General features: G+C 43.4%; 1 protein-coding gene across 3 annotated transcripts in view; it reads right to left on the minus strand.

The window, feature by feature from the left end:
* Window positions 1-20,221, minus strand: part of abcc1 (ATP binding cassette subfamily C member 1 (ABCC1 blood group)) — a 105,048-nt gene that overhangs the window by 51,600 nt on the left and 33,227 nt on the right. For all 3 annotated transcript variants that reach the window (XM_067233037.1, XM_067233036.1, XM_067233035.1), the window contains exons 17-18: window positions 3,314-3,490; window positions 2,969-3,136 (exon numbers count right to left, since the gene is read on the minus strand). In XM_067233037.1, the coding sequence (XP_067089138.1) occupies window positions 2,969-3,136; window positions 3,314-3,490 (345 nt within the window). The remainder of the gene's footprint in view (window positions 1-2,968; window positions 3,137-3,313; window positions 3,491-20,221) is intronic.

A 20,221-nucleotide genomic window follows, 5' to 3' on the forward strand; every position in this document is an offset into this window, starting at 1 on the left:
AAATTGAATCAAAGGAGGAGTATTAAGGTAAATGTGATCAGATTATCAGGAGACTCTCGTTCGCACATCTTGCCTCTAGATGTTCCAAACTGGAACTCGGGTAAGATTTCTAATGTACATTGTTTCCACTGCATATATTTACTATCTCCTTTAGGATGTTTATATCCACCCTTTTCCTGGTTAGCGAATTTACCCATGATTCATAGCGGGTTTCAACCGGAAGCCGGTTGTCCTTTTCCGGTTACAAGCTTGTGTACGTTTGATAGCTTGTAGATTGTTATCTTGTTTGCTGTAAAAGCCGGTGTTTCTCCATGGATGAAGCACAAATGGACAAAAAACTGAGGTGGATACACACCATGGATGTTCTAACAAGTCGTGACGACAGTACCGTAACAGTCCCTCATCTATCCCGTCTGATGGAGTGGCTAGATGACATGAATCAATGGCCCAATGTTAGCTACGTCGACGTTGTTAATTACTTTTTATTTTCTGAAGGTGTTGATGGCGAAGAATTGCGTAATTACAAAAGCACAGAAGCATATACTTACTTGCATAGTAACAGCAGGGCTCTAGAGTGCGACCAATTTGGTCGCACTATGCGACCAAAATGTGTACGGGTGCGACTAAATGTTTTCCTAGGTCGCACCGGTGCACCTAACCTCGCATCCGCCGTCTCTCCACAAACGAAGCGTTTGTTATCCTAAGATGGAACTGACACTCATGGTTGGATCATATCGTGGTCTAAACCAATCAGAGACAGAGATGGGGCGGGTCTTTGCCTCTGATTGGCTGTGGTCCAGATATTCCTGTAGCTCCGTGCTGTGTGATTGAAATTACGACTTGAGCACCAGAGAGTCAGTTTAGCAGACCTGGGCATTGTATGGCCCGCGGGCCATAACCGGCCACAGGCTGTCTCAATCGTGAGGTAAATAAAAATTTAAAATAAATAAATGTTTTGAGCGGTAGTAAATATGTAGTCCTGAAAGACTGGAGACTCGAAAATGAAAAAAATTGCCACTGATTAACTTTTAACAAGACATGGACTTCTAAGTATCTGTTTACTGAGGTCAAAGTGAAAGCTGTGAAGAAAAAAAACTAACGCGGACATAATAAGAACTTGACTGATTCAGTGGTCGCGGGCTGATGGTTTGCTAGTTGAACTGCAGACCCTGATCATTACCTGTCAGCTGTCCTTCGCATATCCACCTCAGACATTCAGACAGATTTCGATGCACTTGTTCAAGCCCACTGGATTTCTCTCACAGAACAAAATGAACTGAAAAAACTTATTGCTTTTTGTATAAAGTTGATCAATTCCACATCTTTAACATACTGCAAAACAACTTTTCAGTGTTGGTGAAGATTAACTGGTTACAAATAAAATGAAACATTGTTGTTGTTGTTTATACTGTTTATTACTTCTATAATCTTTCCTATTTGACCTACACCAATATCACCACTACAGAATATCCTTATTCTTCTGATAACCAGTAGCAGCTAATCAAAATATATACTTTACTGCTTTTTACAATGGGAGAAAATGAATAGTGAGCAAATTGATGAGGCCCTCCAACACATTTCAGGTTTCTCATGTGGCCCCTTGTAAAAATGAATTGCGGACCCCTGAGTTACGAAGCTGGGTCATGGAGCTAACCCATGGAGCTAGGATTTTGATGCTAGGGAGAGTGTGGCAAGATGATTTAACCAAGGCCATAGGGCAAGAGGGCCAAATTACAGGTGTTGGCCATCTGAAGGGCATGGGACAGCAAGGTGGGATCCGCTATAAGACTTTGAGCCATGAAATGTTAGGTCTCAGTTCAGGGAAGCACTTTTAAACAGTAGCACTTTCTATTTTGAAATGTTTTATTTTGCTTAAATTGTTTTAGTTTGGTAGCTCAGTGAAGCACTTAAAAGATTTTTTTTTATATATATATACAGTATGATTGTGCTTCAAATAAAAAATATATTTACCTACACCTTATTCTTGTTTAAGATCATTTACATAATATATATGAATGTATATGGAGCGTGATAAAAAGGTGACCTTGAAATTGTGGCGACGCAAGGCAACCAAGGCAACAAGTTAGTCTGGAGCCCTGTAACAAAATAGGTACAGTATTGTTGAAGAAACACAGCAGCTTTATATTTTTTAAGGCAGCAGTAGAGCCCAGCCAGAGTGTCAATAATGCTAAACATACAGCATGGATAATTAGGCCTATATAAAGATTCTCAGGTTGACACTTGTAGTTCTGAAAGTTAAGTTGCACAACATAAGGTAATGTTTATGTAACGTGTAGAGTGTGTGCGGCGTGCCTGTTTTGTTTCCGGTCTAGCTAAATCCGGTGTGGTGTTGTAGTTTTTCTAACGTCAGTAGTCGTTGCAACAGCATGTGAAGTAAACTACAAAGTTTGCTAGGCCAAAAAGAACGTTAATCTCGCGCACATTTTTTTCACGCCATTAAAATGGGTTTGCGTTAATGCCATAATGCGTTTAACTGACAGCACTAATATTAAGCTACAGTTATTTGGGGGTCTCATTTTTGTGCTTTTTAAAACAGTCCCTGGCAAAATAGCATATTAGGGCTACGAGCTAGCTACATGTCAAGGTGGCTCCATAGTCAGACAGAACGGCCGATAAAAAAATACACACATCTATTGTAAATTTAGCAAACATAGCATTGCAATTGAAAAACAAGTTTGAGACTTGCAACTTGACTTACAAGGCTGTTCATAAACTTTGAATAATTTTTTTTTATCAACCTTTGTGGACTGTCTGTGATCTATTTGGTATCGAATCAGTATAGTTTCAGTTTCAAGTATCATTTCGGTATTGAGTATTATAATACTAAACTTGGTATTGGTATCGAAGGCAAAATGTTGGTAATGTGAATACACAAGTACACTATATTAACAAACATTGTTAACCAGTTCACTTCATTCATGACTTTTGAACCTAGGGGTGATCTTACCCTGCCCTTGAGAACTCCGTGTGGGCCAATGACCTTCTCGAAGATGTGCTTCCCAACATGTGCATCAACCGCTGACAGTGGGTCGTCCAACAGGTAGATGGCGCAGTCACAGTAGACCGCCCTGGCCAGACTCACCCTCTGTTTCTGGCCTCCTGATAGGTTAACTCCCTACGGGGATCAGGGGGAGAGAGAGAAAAGGGTTTCAAACTAGCGGTAAAAAATATATAAAAAACATTTGTCGGCCTGCAACAGCCAAAGAGACAGACTACTGACAAGTACAGCAAATTCAACTTTTCAGGAGAAAAAAATTAGAAAATAATTATACACTGTGCAAGAAGGTTGTACCTTCTCCCCAATCTCAGTGCTGTCTCCAGCAGGCAAAATCTCCAGGTCTGGCAGGAGGGCGCAGGCCTCCATCACCCTTTGGTACCAGCTCTCTTTCCTCTCTTGACCAAACATGATGTTGTCTTTCAGAGTGGCGTTCTGGATCCAGGCCTGCTGGGGAACATAAGCCACCGAGCCCTGGAGAGAGATAGAGAAAGAGACACACAGAGGAAGAGAGAGATAAAGAAATAAAAGAGAGGTCCTGAGTAAAAGGTTCACTAGAGTAGTCTACATGGGTGGTGAGCAGGGTTGCCAACTATCGCAAGACAAACTACAGAGGGTACAATTTCTGGGTAAATTGTGGGGTGTGCTTGCGTCGGTTGCAGATGGGTATGTTTCCAGGCTGTGAATATCAACACCCTGTATTTTTGTATGCTCTTCGACTTAGGGGCTCTTCGACCCCGAATCCTTAGGGGTGTAAAAATAATAAATATATATGAGAGAGAACAATGAGAGAGAAATAAGCGACCGCAGCTTCAGAAAAAAAGCCCAACATTATTATCAATGATTGAGTCTACTAAACTGATACCACTTGGAGGACCCTGCACTCGATCTCACCCAACTGTTATTCTCAGCTTTGGATATTCTCAGTTGTTTGATTAATTATGGCACAAAACACATAGGGCCTCATGTACGTACATTCGCAAACGTAGCGTTATTAGCGCCATGGCCAACCCACAGATTGCGCACGCTGTGATACTTCAGTTTACGTCGTATTTACGAAACATGCAGGTCATTGGGTAATCAGCGCCTTTCCTTGTCACTATACCGTACATTGCGAGCATTTAAACTCGCAATTGAATGGGCCTCCTTCTCTCTTTCTATCATGGATCAGCCACCAAAGTCGAAACAGCGATGACTGAAGTTATCCTGATGCCAATATTTGTAATGTAGCGAGGAGTTTAACAACTGCTGGAATGGAATGTGAACGCTGAGCCAGAGATTTTATGTAATCTTTGATTTCTTCCAGTAACTGTAATATTTCATGGCTGCTTTATCTGTAACGCGTAATGATTTTGTGTTCACTCAACTCAAAAAGTGTTATCCTTGTGGCAAAAAGTATTTGGCCTATGTTTTCGTCTTGCTCGGGTTATGGCTGCCATTTCACCAGGAGGCATATGCGCATCCTGGTTTAGAATTTTCACCGCAAAATAGAGGTGCGCTTTCACAGGCGTTTTTTGTACATACCGCGGAATACATCATTAGGTGCTCTTAACGCAACGCATCCCCTCCCATATTTTTATGGGAAATTATTGCGAAACAAATACGCCTGAAGTGGGCGCAAAAGCGTTAGTACGAGGCCCATAGTCCACCACGTTGATAACTGAAGAAAAGAAAAACGGGGAGCGGAAGAACTAAACAAACAACTTGTCAACAAGCTAACACAATTACTGCTGGGAGAGCTGTGTAAGCAAAAGAAAGACAAAGCAAAGACGCAAGCCCCAGTTATAACAGCACAGGCCCAGGTTCCCGAGAACCCGACACATCAGGCCCCAGTGATGCTCCAGCCATCACCCCAATCTCCTGCTCCACAAGGTCCAGTGCAGGCAGCACCAGTCATCCCCCCAACTCTCACCCTGACACCAATCCATGTGCACATTGGCTCTCAGATCAACCCTGGAAGGGAAGGGGAGGACCTTCGCAACGTGGTGGGAAACCCCGTGGGGGAGGAGGACGAGGCCTACCCCCACAGCAAGATAGACAAACACATTCCAACCCCAATCCGACTGACAATCAGCAACCAATGGCATGCTGGGGATGTGGACAACAAGGACATTTCGAATCAGCACCTTTGCGAGCCCTTAGTAGGGCTGCAGGGCAGGCAAGTAATGCTGCTATATTGCAGTGGACCGAAGAGGCAGAGGGAGCTTTTTTGGCTCTCAAGTGACATGCAATCCGCTCCGCCCTTGGCAATCCCGATTACTCAAAACCATTTCATCTATATGTTGCGGAACGATCTGGATATGCTACTGTTGTATTGTTGAAAGACACGCCCATGGGGAAACAACCGATAGCCTATTACAGTACATAACTAGATAATGTAGAGACAGGACTGCCACCCTGCTATCAGGGACTGGCAGCCGCTGTTTTTGGTTTCAAACAAGCACATCACTGACAATCGGACACCCAGTAACTTTCTACACATCCCATCAACTATATGCCTTACTCACAAGCCCACATTTTGTTTTAACACAAGCCAGAAGAACTGATTACGAGATCATACTGTCAGCTCCAGAACTAACCATTCAAAGGTGTGGCACGGTGAACCCAGCAACTACCACACACCTGTGTTCATGTAACTGATGTATTTGCTATTAGGGATGGTCATGGTTGTCACCATTGTGCCAGGGGGGTGATTATAGGTTGCTTTCAAGTCGTACGGGGGTCATCATATGTAGCAGTCACAGTTGATAGAGTGTTACGCAAATGCAAAGTATGTGCACATTATAATGTTAGGAAAAGTTTTCTGCTCCCATTTCACACATTCCCACAGCAGACGGACCATTTAGGCATCTGATGATAGACTATGTAGACAAGATGCAACTTATAAGAAGACTGAGAGACATCTTGGTAGTGATCTGTCAGTTCAGTAGATGGGTAGAGGCAGTGCCAACTGCAGGTCCAGATTCCCGATCAGTAGCAAAATTCCTGTGCAGGGAGGTCTTTCCAAGTTTCGAGTACTAACCGCCAAACATTTTTGTCACCGCATGACATGGCTACTGGAAGGCCCCTTCCAGTACCTAATTTAGAAGGACCCATCGAGGGTCCTCCCCACAAACAAGTTGAAAGGGAGCTGCATAGCTACCTACTGCTCTTAACACAGATACGTAAGGTAGTGTGTTCAACAGGTGAAAGGTGTCACCAAGGAAAGGGAGGCAGAGATTCCAGAGAACCTGCAGATGGTTGCACCTGGAGATTGGGTCTACATGAAGATGAACATGGAAGACGATCCCAACCGGCTGAATGACCAACAACCCAGACCAACGGCAAAGACCCATCTCCACCAGCCCTACTGGTCCAAGCCCCGGTGTGGCCACCACCTTTCAGTTCACCAGGACCATCACACCGGATCCAGCGGCTTGATGACCCCGGAACCACCAGGCTATGATCCAACGATCAGGAGTCCAGACCATGGAAGTTGAAGCAGAGGATCCAACGGGAGGAGAATCCCAGACGGAGACATGGATGAAGACACGACGAGCTGCTCACCGGACCCTAGACCGCTGAGACCACACAGCGGATTGGAGACGTGTCGCTGGCTAAGTTTAAGAGCCTCCAGAGACAAGTGTCCAAGAAGATATCACAACGTTTCAATACTGCATGAAGGAGAGGACGAGCACTTCAACGGCGGAGGCGTCGTTACAAGGAAAAAGAGCGTCAGAGATGAGGTGATGGCACTTCAGCACCAGAACCAGGTGCTGACTCGCGAGAATGAGAGGCTGAAGATGACAATGGATGGCTTGCAGCGGCGTTGGGGAAACTATCAAGGCATGTACCCACTGGGCCCGCCATTACAAGATTATTAAACCTAAAAGTAGTTGTACTCGTTCTCCATCACCATTTAGTATTAGTCACAAAGTTTCACAGTAACAGCGTTATTATGTATTGCATGGAGCGCTACCTCACTGTCTCAATTCATTCAAATTCGAATGTATGCCATCTCCATGTTCCTGTTCACCATATTGTATTTGTTTTGTTTTGCTGTCATTGCAGCATTTATGTATTGATGTCATTGTTCATTTTGTTTGTCTTGTATACTGTTCAGAGATGCCCTTAAAGTTTAGGCCCTCAGCACAGGGATGCAGGGTTATGTGGGATGGGTAGAGGTGTTATCGTTAACTGCAACTTACTTCTGCAGGGTGCAGCAATGATGCATGACCCAGTTGCTCACAAGCCCATAATATGACCAACAGTCCTTGTCTGAGAGATATTTGCAGTCATAATGAAAAGTAACAAACACTTATGCTAATGAAACGGACCAATTTTAATACAAATATTAGGATTTCAGTGCTAAGCTTCTCAGTGTGGATGGTGGAGGAGCAGGAAAGTACAGTATCACAGCTAGCGATGACTCGGTTTGTCTTATATACTTAGGTATTGATAGGAACAGGTGTTCATGTCCCATTATGAGTATAGTTTACCCTGATGACTCGCGCTATGTGTGTCACTGTGGCTACGGGGAGTTTCTAGTTACCCTAAACCGTTTTACTTAACACTCCGCTATGTCTTGCAATAAGCTGATAGCTTAATCGAGTTTTGGAAAGTAGGATAGTCCACCAGGCCACCACAGTTTAGATTCGCACATGATGAGATGTATATATATAAGATTGAAATTAATAATTCCCTGTTCTGTATTTTTGTATCAGAACTTATGTTCGTCCAGTATTGTTTCTGTTGAATAATTACAGTTCAGTCAAGACAATCACGTATTATATTTGAGCATTTATTGTTACATGACATGGACATGTAGATTTAACTTTGGCGGAGTGGATGATCTAAGGGAAGCGCTCCCTGCCTCCTCGATGCAACACATCCATACTTGACATATGAGGCAGGGAGCAATAGAGATATAATCCCCCAAGTGGAAAGAACATACAGACAGCATGGGGGAGAAGGGGATGGTGGAAGGTGGCAGCAGCACTGATCATACAACAACCGGGGTGAGTGTGTGCGTATCCGCGCGTCTTTTAAAGACGCCTTATCGGCCGTGGCCCAATGGATATGCGCTGCTAACCTGGGTGTGGTAGTGGGCGGAGGAAAGGAAGGTGGAGTAAGACGCCTTACGTCCCTGATGACTGACACGCGCTGCCCGATTGCCCTGCCTGAACTAGCTGCGCTTATTAGTGTTTCCAGTATGGGTTGTGATGGGACTTTGTAAGTCCCACAGGGGGGAATGTTGTTAAAAAAAACATCATACTGTTGTAATTATGAAGATAGGTAATGATTATGGATTTAATGAAACTTGTAATCACTTTTCTAGTACATGCTATATTATTGGAAACCATATTAGTATAAGCTATATTATTGGAAACCAGATGCAAAGCTGTTGACTGATTATTGACTGTTGACATTACTATCTAGGCATAGACAATGGTAGATGAAATAATACCCAAAATATGAAGATCTGGATAATTACAGGCTGAGTGGGGGAGAAGAATATGTGTGTGCTTTCATAAAGAACCAGGAAGGCCCAGCTATAAGTTATGAGACATATTTGTGGCATTATGCCATCTAATAGTCTGGATGAACTCACAGAGGCTGTGACATCATACATCAACTTCTGTATTCCAACACGCACCAGGGTGAACTTCAACAACGACAAGCCCTGGTTCTCAGCAGAGCTCAGAAGGTTGAGGTCAGAGAAGGAGGAAGCATTTCGGAGTGGGGATAGAGACAGATTCAAGGAGTCGAAGAACAGGTTTAGCAAGGCGGTGAGAGAGGCTAAACGACTGTACTCAGAGAGACTGAAGCGTCAGTTCTCTGCTAACGACTCTGCTTCTGTCTGGAGAGGGCTCAGGCAGATCACCAACTACAAGCCCAGAGCCCCCCACTCCACTAACGACTCCCGCCTGGCGAACGACCTGAATGAGTTCTACTGTAGATTTGAAAGACAATTGGACTGTCCTGATCTACCCCTTCCCACCCACGGGGCCTCCTCCCTCACCCCCTCTACAGTGACGACTCTCTCCATTCAGGAGGGTGAAGTTAACAGACTTTTCAAGAGGCAGAACCCCCGCAAAGCAGCTGGGCCAGACTCTGTCTCTCCTGCCACCCTCAAGCACTGCGCTGACCATCTATCTCCGGTGTTCACCTACATCTTTAACACCTCCCTGGAGACATGCCATGTGCCAGCCTGTCTCAAGTCCTCCACCATCATCCCTGTGCCCAAAAAGCCAAGGCCAACAGGACTCAATGACTACAGACCCGTCGCCCTGACTTCTGTGGTAATGAAGTCTTTTGAGCGCCTTGTGCTGGCACACCTCAAAGCCATCACAGACCCTTTCCTGGACCCACTGCAGTTTGCCTACAGAGCCAACAGATCTGTGGATGACGCCGTTAACATGGCCCTCCACTTCACCCTACAGCACCTGGACTCCCCAGCATCCTATGCCAGGATCCTGTTTGTGGACTTCAGCTCTGCCTTAAACACCATCATCCCTGCCCTGCTTCAAGACAAACTCTCCCAGCTGAACGTGCCCGACTCCACCTGCAGGTGGATCACAGACTTCCTGTCTGACAGGAAGCAGTGCGTTAAGCTGGGAACACAAGTCTCTGACTCCCGGTCCATCAGCACCGGATCTCCTCAGGGCTGCGTCCTTTCCCCTCTGCTCTTCTCCCTGTACACCAACAGCTGCACCTCCAGTCATCCGTCTGTCAAACTTCTGAAGTTTGCGGACGACACCACCCTCATTGGGCTCATCTCTGACGGGGATGAGTCTGACTATAGGTGGGAAGCTGACAACCTGGTGACCTGGTGTAGCCAGAACAACTTGGAGCTCAATGCTCTTAAGACAGTGGAGATGGTTGTGGACTTCAGGAAGAATACAGCCCCACTCACCCCCATCACCCTGTGCGACTCCCCAGTCAACACTGTGGAGTCCTTCCGCTTTCTGGGCACCATCCTCTCCCAGGACCTCAAGTGGGAACTGAACATTAGCTCCCTCACCAAAAAAGCACAACAGAGGATGTACTTCCTACGGCAGCTGAAGAAATTCAACCTGCCAAAGACAATGATGGTGCACTTCTACACAGCCATCATTGAGTCCATCCTCACCTCTTCCATCACCGTCTGGTACGCTGCTGCCACTGCCAAGGACAAGAGCAGATGGCAGCGTATCATCCGCACTGCTGAGAAGGTGATTGCTGCAATCTGCCTACCCTCGAGGACCTGCACACCTCGAGGACCCTGATGCGTGCGAGGAAGATTGTGGCCGACCCCTCCCACCCTGGTCACTCCCTGTTCCAGCTACTCCCCACTGGCAGAAGGCTGCGGTCCATCAGGACCAAAACCTCACGCCATAAGAACAGTTTCTTTCCATCTGCTACTGGCCTCTTCAAAAAGGCCAAGGACTCCCATTGACATTCATTCACTTATTTAACTATTTTAAGTCCATCTAATGGCAATTCAGTATGCATAAGCCACTTTATCTCAGTATCCGATTGCACTATGTTGACCATTCACGCTGCTCATTATTCTTATTTTTATATATATTTTATTTTATATTTAAATTGTTGTATTCTTAGATTGTTTAGTTCTTAGAAATAGTTAAACTTTTGTACTTTTACTTAATTTAAGATCTGTATATGTTTAGTGTTTTGCACCTCCCTGCCACAGTAAATTCCGTGTTTGTATAACATACAGTTAGGTCCATAAGTATTTGGACATTGACACAATTTTCAGCATTTTGGCTCTGTATACCACCACAATGGATTTGAAATGAAACAATCAAGATGTGCTTTAAGTGCAGACTTTCAGCTTTAATTTCAGGGTATTTACATCCAAATCAGGTGAACGGTGTAGGAATTACAACACATTTTATATGTGGGGTTTATCCAACAACTTGTTGGTAACTTGCCAGATGTAAATCATCTTTTTTTTTTTTTTAGGGGGGAAACTTTAACTGTGTCATGAACCCAAACTTATAACAGATCCAACCCTAAAGTACATACTCTCTCGAAAATGGCCAGTACATTTTGAGATTTTTTTTTTTTCTAACGCCCATCACTCATACTCAAGAATTGATTACTTTTTTATTGATAAACTGATGAGCTCCTTGGAATACGGCTGACTACAGCGCCATCGTAGAATCAGACCATGCTCCCATACTTATGGATCTCTCTTTTGATCACATCTACACTAGTAATCCTCAATGGCGCTTTAATACTACATTATTATCAGATGAGATGTTCTGCAATTTAATCTCTATAGCCATCAGTAGGTTTTTGGAAACTAATAGGACAGACTCAGTTTCTCTATCATTACTTTGGGAAACACTTAAAATTGTCATTAAAGGGGAAATAATAGCATATTCAGCCTATCAGAATAGAGAAAAAAACAACAGTAGATGGATTTAATATTGTATCTAGATAGGAAGTGCTCCACATCTCTTTTGTAACTTTTGGGTAGACCCATACTATAGCAGTTTGCAGACATACAACACAGATGAGACTCAGGAGAGTGATTTAGAGATTATGGTAGTGGAAGGGTGTTGCACTTTTCTGCTTCGTTTATTTTGCCACTCCTATGAAACATTTCTGGGGCTCCATTGCTCTTGCCTGTAAAGGCCTGCAATGCTGGGAAGAAAGATATATGGCCTTTCTCACAGTACAACTGGCCCCAGCTTGGCCCCCCATGGTCTAGAACCTCCCTTAGCTGCATTGCAAATCAAGACAAGAGCCTTTCATTTGGCCCAGTGGCTGACTCATGCTGTCTGAGGCCGTCAAATGTCAGCGCTCCTGGAATGCCTCGTCCGATGAAAGTAGACCTACTTGATTGGATCAAATTGTTGTGTACACATTTACATTCAATTTAGGGATGTCCCGATACCGATGCCAGGGCTTTGTGTATCTGTCGATACCCGATACCGATCCGATACCGTTGTTGAATTAATAATATACTGTATACTAGGGATGCACCAATCCGGCTTTTTCAGTCCCGATACCGATGCCAGGGCTTTGTGTATCTGTCGATACCCGTTACGATCCGATACCGTTGTTGAATTAATAATAAACTGTATACCTCCCACCTTATACCTTCCTTCCACCATGTGGAAGAGACTAAAGGCACCAGAATTTCCTAACTAAACATTACTTTCCTAACTAAGACAAAATAACAAATGTAATGTATTGAATTCTTATTTATTTGTTATAAAAAATAATTGTGCATTCAAATCTAAAACAGAATGTAATCCAACTTCTTAAATTAAAAGAAATAAAATGTAGCCTCAGAAACAAAACAGTGTAATGGTTGAACATACAATATTAAATCAGTAACCAACATTGTAAAAATGTAACAAATATATTAAGTGGAAAGTCCTGCAAACAGGAATTCAAAATAAAACATAGCAGCTGAACTTGAGAATAAACTATTAAAAAGTTGGTCAAACAACAACTTGGTCACACATACAAATAATAACCAAACATTGTAAACATGTAGTGCAATGTCACACCACTCATGACCTGTGATTGCTCACTTAATCAGCAATGGCAAATTCTTTCTCATGAAGACAAGCATTTCTGCTCTCTCTGCTGTAAGTCTATTTCTCTTTTCATCCACAATGTTGGAAACTGTGCTAAACACTCTCTCGCTTTCTACACTAGTGCAGGGAGCACAGAGGTATTTTGTGGCAGTGGCAGCAAGACATGGTAATCGGTATTTGTTGAGTCCCCAGTACTGGTATGGGTTTTCTGAGGCAGCGATGGCTTTCTCTGCAAGATATCCATGCAGTTGGACTGCAGGGCTCGAGCTGCTTGCTGCACAGGGATCTTCACACTCCTCCACGATATGGTCAAACTCTTGCATAAAGCTGCTCTTACTTGGTGCTGCTGCTGCTGCTTCCACCCGAGGGGCCTTTTCTTGTGGCTCTGCAGCCTCTGATGCTCCAGCTGTGCTGCTCCTCAAGTCTTCCTCTAGTTCCCCTGTCAGTGCATATTTTGCACGCTTTGCAGATTGTGCACTTGTAAAGTATCTGAAACAGAAATCAAACATGGGTTAGGCTTGATGACACTAAAACTTGAGGCTGATTAAAGTAATATACAAATGTTCATTTGTATAAACTATATAAAGAATGTAGGCCTTATATAATTTATGTTCTACATGTTTAAAAAATGTACAGCATGGCATCTCATCAATTACAGTAGTAGTGTTACTGTGGAGAGTAAAACAATCTATAATATAGACCTAATGTAATTAGTTTAAAATCTTACCTGTCTTTATATCTCGGGTCCAGCAGGGTGGCAAGTGCATAAAGGGGTTCATCTTCCACAGTGTCGAAGCATTTGTTGACAGCTTGAGGCAGTTTTTTTTTCATTGTTTTGATTCCAGTATCTGAATCGCCTTCTTTAGCCAGGATGCGTTAGAGGACGGTGACAGCTGGAATGACGTCAGCGGTGGAGGCAGTCGATGAGCTGACTTTCCTTGTTAGCTCTTCAAATGGTTCTAGAATAATGCTTGTTTTTTCTAGCAAAGCCCACTGGTTAGCGGTCAGTGTACTGGGCAGGTCATGGTCAGCAATGTAAGCACAGAGGACTCGCTTCTGTTCCAGAAGACTCTGTATCATGAAGTAGGTACTATTCCACCTTGTTTTGATGTCTTGTTGCAGGCGTTTAGGTTGCATTTGCATCTGGAGCTGGATATCTTGCAGCTGTGAATATGCAAGTGGGGAATGTTTAAAATCTCCCACAATGTGTCTACCGATTGCAATGGCATCACTCACGCTCCGTGGTGACAGTAGTCCCTCGTTGACTACAAGCTGCAATGTGTGAGCAAAGCAGCCTAAGCTTCGCACCCCCATGTTATCCATGGCCTTTTTCACGTTACTTGCATTGTCCCCGAGTATGACATGCACTTTATTCAAAGGAATATGAAACTGGTCAAGCATCTCCTTCATTGCAGCCGAAATGGTATCGCTGGTGTGTGAACCATGGAAAGTTCTTTGCTTGAAGCATAGCACTGTGTGGTGTACAGCTCGTGTCCAACCAGTGAACAGTTAAACATAAAAGCAACATTGGACACACAGCAGAGCTCCATATACAGTGGGGTGAAAAAGTATTTAGTCAGCCACCAATTGTGCAAGTTCTCCCACTTAAAAAGATGAGAGAGGCCTGTAATTTTCATCATAGGTACACTTCAACTACTTCAACAAATTGAGAAACAAAAATCCAGAAAATCACATTTACTAGTGGTGGGCATAGATATTTTTTTTAAATCTAGATTAATCTCACTGTAATCTTGGCGTTAATCTATATTAATCTAGATTAAAATGGCTCATTTGAATTCCGCCGAAGGCATTCAGAATATGTGTGCTACCCAAATAATGACTAAAAGTAAGTCTTTGAGAACGGGTTTCTCAAGCCAGGTGGCGCATTAGACCAGGAGCTCATCTCCTGTTTCCAAAACGCATCACAAACTGCTTGAGAAAGCTGTTCTACTATGATAATTGGTGATGAAAATAAATAATGTTCAATAAGATGTATTTGTGTTTATTAACTGTTTATTAGATTAGTTAGCTTGGCTGATTAGAGCTGTGCTGATGGGCTTGCCACGGTTGCACTCAAACATCGCAGTTTGACGACGACTCTTCCCCTGCGCTACATCAGTGCTTGGCACGGCATCTTCCGCATTAGCTAAGGGATGCTTTGCGTTTAGGTGGTATTTGAGACTGGAAGAACTCCTACAGTAAACTAATTCCCCATAGCACAAGGTGCAAACAACCTTAGTCTTGTCAAGGTTTCCATTGGGAAGCTTCTTAAAAATGCATTTTCCCTGAAGCAAACCAGGCTTCATAGCTGCATCCATGTTAGCACGTCACGTCTGATGTGATAATTTTATACACAAGGCATGCATACACACAGGTTCGAAGACTCGTTCTTGCCCCCTACAGTGCAATTCGGCTAGGTATACATCCGCGCTAAAATATCAAGGTGAAAGTCATCATAGCTTGCATAGTATAGACCCAGCTCCCAACCCAACGGCGATATTTTTTTTATCGTCGATAGGAGTTGCAGCGCGTTAACGCGCGTTAACGCCGATAACGGCCCACCACTAGTTTTTACACACTGTTGCTGGTAGTTTGGCCCATTCCTCCATGCAGATCTTCTCAAGAGCAGTGATGTTTTGTGGGCGTCGCTGGGCAACACGGATTTTCAACTCCCTCCAAAGATTTTCTATGGGGTTGAGATCTGGAGACTGGCTACGCCACTCCAGGACCTTGAAATGCTTCTTACGAAGCCACTCCTTCGTTGCCCGGGCGGTCTGTTTGGGATCATTGTCATGCTGAAAGACCCAGCCACGTTTTATCTTCAATGCCCTTGCTGATGGAAGGAGGTTTTCACTGAATCTCACGATACATGACCCCATTCATTCTTTCCTTTACACGGATCAGTCGTCCTGGTCCCTTCGCAGAAAAACAGCCCCAAAGCATTAAGTTTACACCCCCATGCTTCACAGTAGGTATGGTGTTCTTTGGATGCAACTCAGCATTCTTTCTCCTCCAAACACAACGAGTTGAGTTTGTACCAAAAAGTTATATTTTGGTTTCATCTGACCATATGACATTCTCCCAATCCTCTTCTGGATCATCCAAATGCTCTCTAGGGGAGTCAGGTGGCTGAGCGGTGAGGGAGTCGGACTAGTAATCCGAAGGTTGCCAGTTCGATTCCCGGTCATGCCAACTGACGTTGTGTCCTTGGGCAAGGCACTTCACCCTACTTGCCTCGGGAGAATGTCCCTGTACTTACTGTAAGTCGCTCTGGATAAGAGCGTCTGCTAAATGACTAAATGTAAAATGTAATGTAAATGCTCTCTAGCAAATGTCAGACGGGCCCGGACATGTACTGGCTTAAGCAGGGGGACACGTCTGGCACTGCAGGATTTGAGTCCCTGGCGGCGTAATGTGTTACTGATGGTAGCCTTTGTTACTTTGGTCCCAGCTCTCTGCAGGTCATTCACTAGGTCCCCCCCGTGTGGTTTTTGAATTTTTGCTCACCGTTCTTGTGATCATTTTGACCCCACGGGGTGAGATCTTGCGTGGAGCCCCAGATCGAGGAAGATTATCAGTGGTCTTGTATGTCTTTCATTGATCCACTGATTTTTTCACACCAAGCTGCTTACCTATTGCAGATTGAGTCTTCCCAGCCTGGTGCAAGTCTACAATTTTGTTTCTGGTGTCCTTTGACAGCTCTTTGGTCTTGGCCATAGTGGAGTTTGGAGTGTTTGAGGTCGTGGACAGGTGTCTTTTATACTGATAACGAGTTCAAACACGTGCCATTAATACAGGTAACGAGTGGAGGACAGAGGAGCCTCTTAAAGAAGAAGTTACAGGTCTGTGAGAGCCAGAAATCTTGCTTTTTTTTGGTGACCCAATACTTATTTTCCACCATAATTTGCAAATAAATTCTTTAAAAATCAGACAGTGATTTTCTGGATTTTCTTTTCTAATTTTGTCTCTCATAGTTGAAGTGTACCTATGATGACAATTACAGGCCTCTCATCTTTTTAAGTGGGAGAACTTGCACAATTGGTGGCTGACTAAATATTTTTTTGCCCCACTGTATCTGTAGTGAAACTCATTGCCTTTACGTTTTTAATCTCTTGAGATGTGTTCGCACACTTTTCTGTACTGTTCTGGCAGTGCGGTCTCAGTAAAATACTTGCGCGATGGAAGAGAGTACCTTGGCTCTAAGTGTTCCAGTAGGCGACGGAAGCCCTCGTCTTCAACAACTGACATTGGTTGACCATCTAAAACAATGAATTCTAAAACTTTCTGTGTTATTGCCAATGCTTTCAAGCTTGCCGTTGGAAACTTTTCGCGTCGTTGAAATGCATCTGCCAATGTTAGTTGCTGGGCTGTATCGTCTCCTGCTCCTTTGGTTTTATTGAGCTGCAGGAATTTGGCGTGCTCCTTAGCATGGTGCTTTTGGAGGTGTTTGATTACATTTGTAGTATTGTACTTCGTAGTACTACCACCACCCCTCGAAACATTTTGTTTGCAGACATTGCAAACAGCCGACGAACTAGTTGGCGTAGAAAGTGTGAAATATTTCCACACAGCCGACCCTTTGGCTCGCTCCATGTTGTTAACGGTTAACTCAAGTCTTCCAGCATGTGACACACGTGCTGCTGACGAATGACGTAGGATGTGCTGGATCGGTTAATTTTTCCGATCCCCGATCCAGCTTTTTTGTCAAGGTCGGGCCGATATCCGATCTTATCCAATATCGGATCGGTGCACCCCTAATACAAATTATAAACAAACAACAAGAAAACTGCATTCACTCTTATTTCCATAGCTATTGTGGTCTCAAACTAGCATAACTACATATGTGTCCTACACATACATACCGAATTTTAAGTCAATTGGAGTCAGGGTTCACACAAACATATTTGTAATTTTTTCAAAATGTTCACCGTACATGGCGGACTGTATGGGTCACCAACAAGGCATAAAGAGCAAGTTTCAAACATTTTAGACTGACGGGGTGGAAATGCCATCACTTTGAAAATTGACAATGGGGGCGTGGCCTGTAGCACCACCTATGGACAATGGTGGGCCATTTGTGGTGTGGTAGTTACTTATGGCCTATACTATCAATGTTTCAGGATTTAGAGAACGTTTTACCATTGCATACAAAATCCACGAGAGATTTTGCTAAAAGCCAAAGAGTGAGAGTGGTGGCTTTGTCAGCCCACCCTTTCCAGAAAGGATGTGTGTGCGTCTCGCCAAGCTTGCATGTGTGTCAAGGGCCAGGATGAGTCTGTGAGAAATTGGAGCGCACGTGCTGTGGCGCAAGGGAAACAGTATTTTGGAGGAAGCAATAGCAATTAGCAAGCATGCACATTTCAAATATTCACAATAAATCTACTTTTCATCTTACATTCAACTATTTCTCAGATTTGTGTACAAAACATTGTCAAGTCTTCTTATGAACTTGTGATTGAATCAGAGTATACATTTTTGATCAGCGGATATGTAAAGCATTATTTCAGCGTCAGCGATGAATTTGATTTATTTTAATGTAATCATTTTTGGAGATATGAAGTTGCCTTCGCACATGGTAACATTTTCTAGTGTCTTCCCCGTGTGTGGAAGCGATCTATTCCCTAAGTCAATGTGGCACTTATTTAGAGACACATGAAATATGGGTGAATTTGCACCTGTGGCACATATGTTAATAATTTGGCCTTTTTGTAATACATCTTATCTTAGCTTATCACCCTATACAAAGACATATGTCTTACAAATCAGTTTCGTATTTCAAGTCAATCGGAGCTATGGTTCATGAGGAGAAGAATTTCGTCGTTTTGGACAAATCTTTATTGTACAGAAAATCCAATATGGCGGCCGTTATAGGTTCTTGAGGCTTTTTTGTTCCTCATGAGAAATAAGCCATATATACTAAGTTTCAGAATTTTGGGACCTTCGGGCCAAATTAGGACGTGGCCTGTAGCGCCACCTATTGTCTCACACCTATTGTTTCACATGGGCCATGTTTGGTATGGTAGTTACTTAATGCTCTGCAGTTTCAACACGCCAAATTTCTCAAATGTTTACATTACTGGTCTAGGGGCTGCCATTGACTCCCATCGAACAAAGAAGAAAATACCACCACTTAGAAAATTTACAAATTAGGGCGTGGCCTGTGGCGCCACCTATTGTCTCACATGGGCCATGTTTGGTATGGTAGTTACTAAATGCTCTGCAGTTTCAACATGCCAAATTTCTCAAATGTTTACATTACTGGTCTAGGGGCTGCCATTGACTCCCATGGAACAAAGAAGAAAACCTATTGTTATTGGTGGTATTTTCTCCTACCGGAGAAATAATAAAACTAACGAAAACTGCTTCGCTGATCAGCCACCAATAAACGCAGTAGCTTGTCCTAACAAGCGAACATATTGTGAAAAACAATCCCAAAACACTGCAACCCGTGATTTTCTCAAGCAACTGAAAGAAAAAAGAAGCCTAAAGTCGCGTATTATAAGCGGACTTGGCAACTCTGGTGGCGAGGCCTGAGAAGTGCAAAAAAAGATCCTACACAGATAACACCCTTAACTACACATATTAACTACTATTATTACAGAAATATTTGTGCGTAACTGACATCTTACTTGCAGACTGCATCACGGCACTGTGCCCTATATATAATTTCAGGAATCTGTGTGTCACCTACTTCATCACGGGCATTGTGCACTATCAATCTATAGTTCCAAGAATCTGTGTGTGTGTCTCACCGACATCACCGACTGCTTCATGGGCACTTTGCATAAGTATACATAAACAAACAGTCTCAATCACTCTTACACACACGCTGACACAGAGAGAGGGAGACAGGCAGACATTGACACAGTACACACAAATGCAGATACATATAGTTAGGTCCATAAGTATTTGGACATTGACACAATTTTCATCATTTTGGCTCTGTATACCACCACAATGGATTTGAAATGAAACAATCAAGATGTGCTTTAAGTGCAGACTTTCAGCTTTAATTTCAGGGTATTTACATCCAAATCAGGTGAACGGTGTAGGAATTACAATACATTTTATATGTGGCCCCCCCCTTTTTAAGGGACCAAAAGTAATTGGACAATTGGCTGCTCAGCTGTTCCATGGCCAGGTGTATGTTATTCCCTCATAAAGGGAGTTTGTTACTTCATTGACAAGGAGCAGATAAAAGGTCTAGAGTTCATTTCAAGTATGGTATTTGTGTTTGGAATCTGTTGCTGTCTACTCTCAATATGAAGTCCAAAGAGCTGTCACCATCAGTGAAGCAAGCCATCGTTAGGTTTGTTTAGATTTTTCAGCCTATCAGAGAGATAGCAAAAACATTAGGTGTGGCCAAATCAACTGTTTGGTACATTCTTAAAAAGAAAGAACGCACTGGTGAGCTCAGCAACACCAAAAGACCCGGAAGACCACGGAAAACAACTGTGGTGGATTACAGAAGAATTCTTTCCCTGGTGAAGAAAACCCCCTTCACAACAGTTGGCCAGATCAAGAACACTCTCCAGGAGGTAGGCGTATCTGTGTCAAAGTCAACAATTAAGAGAAGACTTCACCAGAGTAAATACAGACGGTTCACCACAAGATGTAAACCATTGGTGAGTCTCAAAAACAGGAAGACCAGATTAGAGTTTGCCAAAAA

The sequence above is a fragment of the Osmerus mordax genome, chromosome 3, assembly GCF_038355195.1.
Source record: "Osmerus mordax isolate fOsmMor3 chromosome 3, fOsmMor3.pri, whole genome shotgun sequence".
Lineage (NCBI taxonomy): Eukaryota > Metazoa > Chordata > Actinopteri > Osmeriformes > Osmeridae > Osmerus > Osmerus mordax.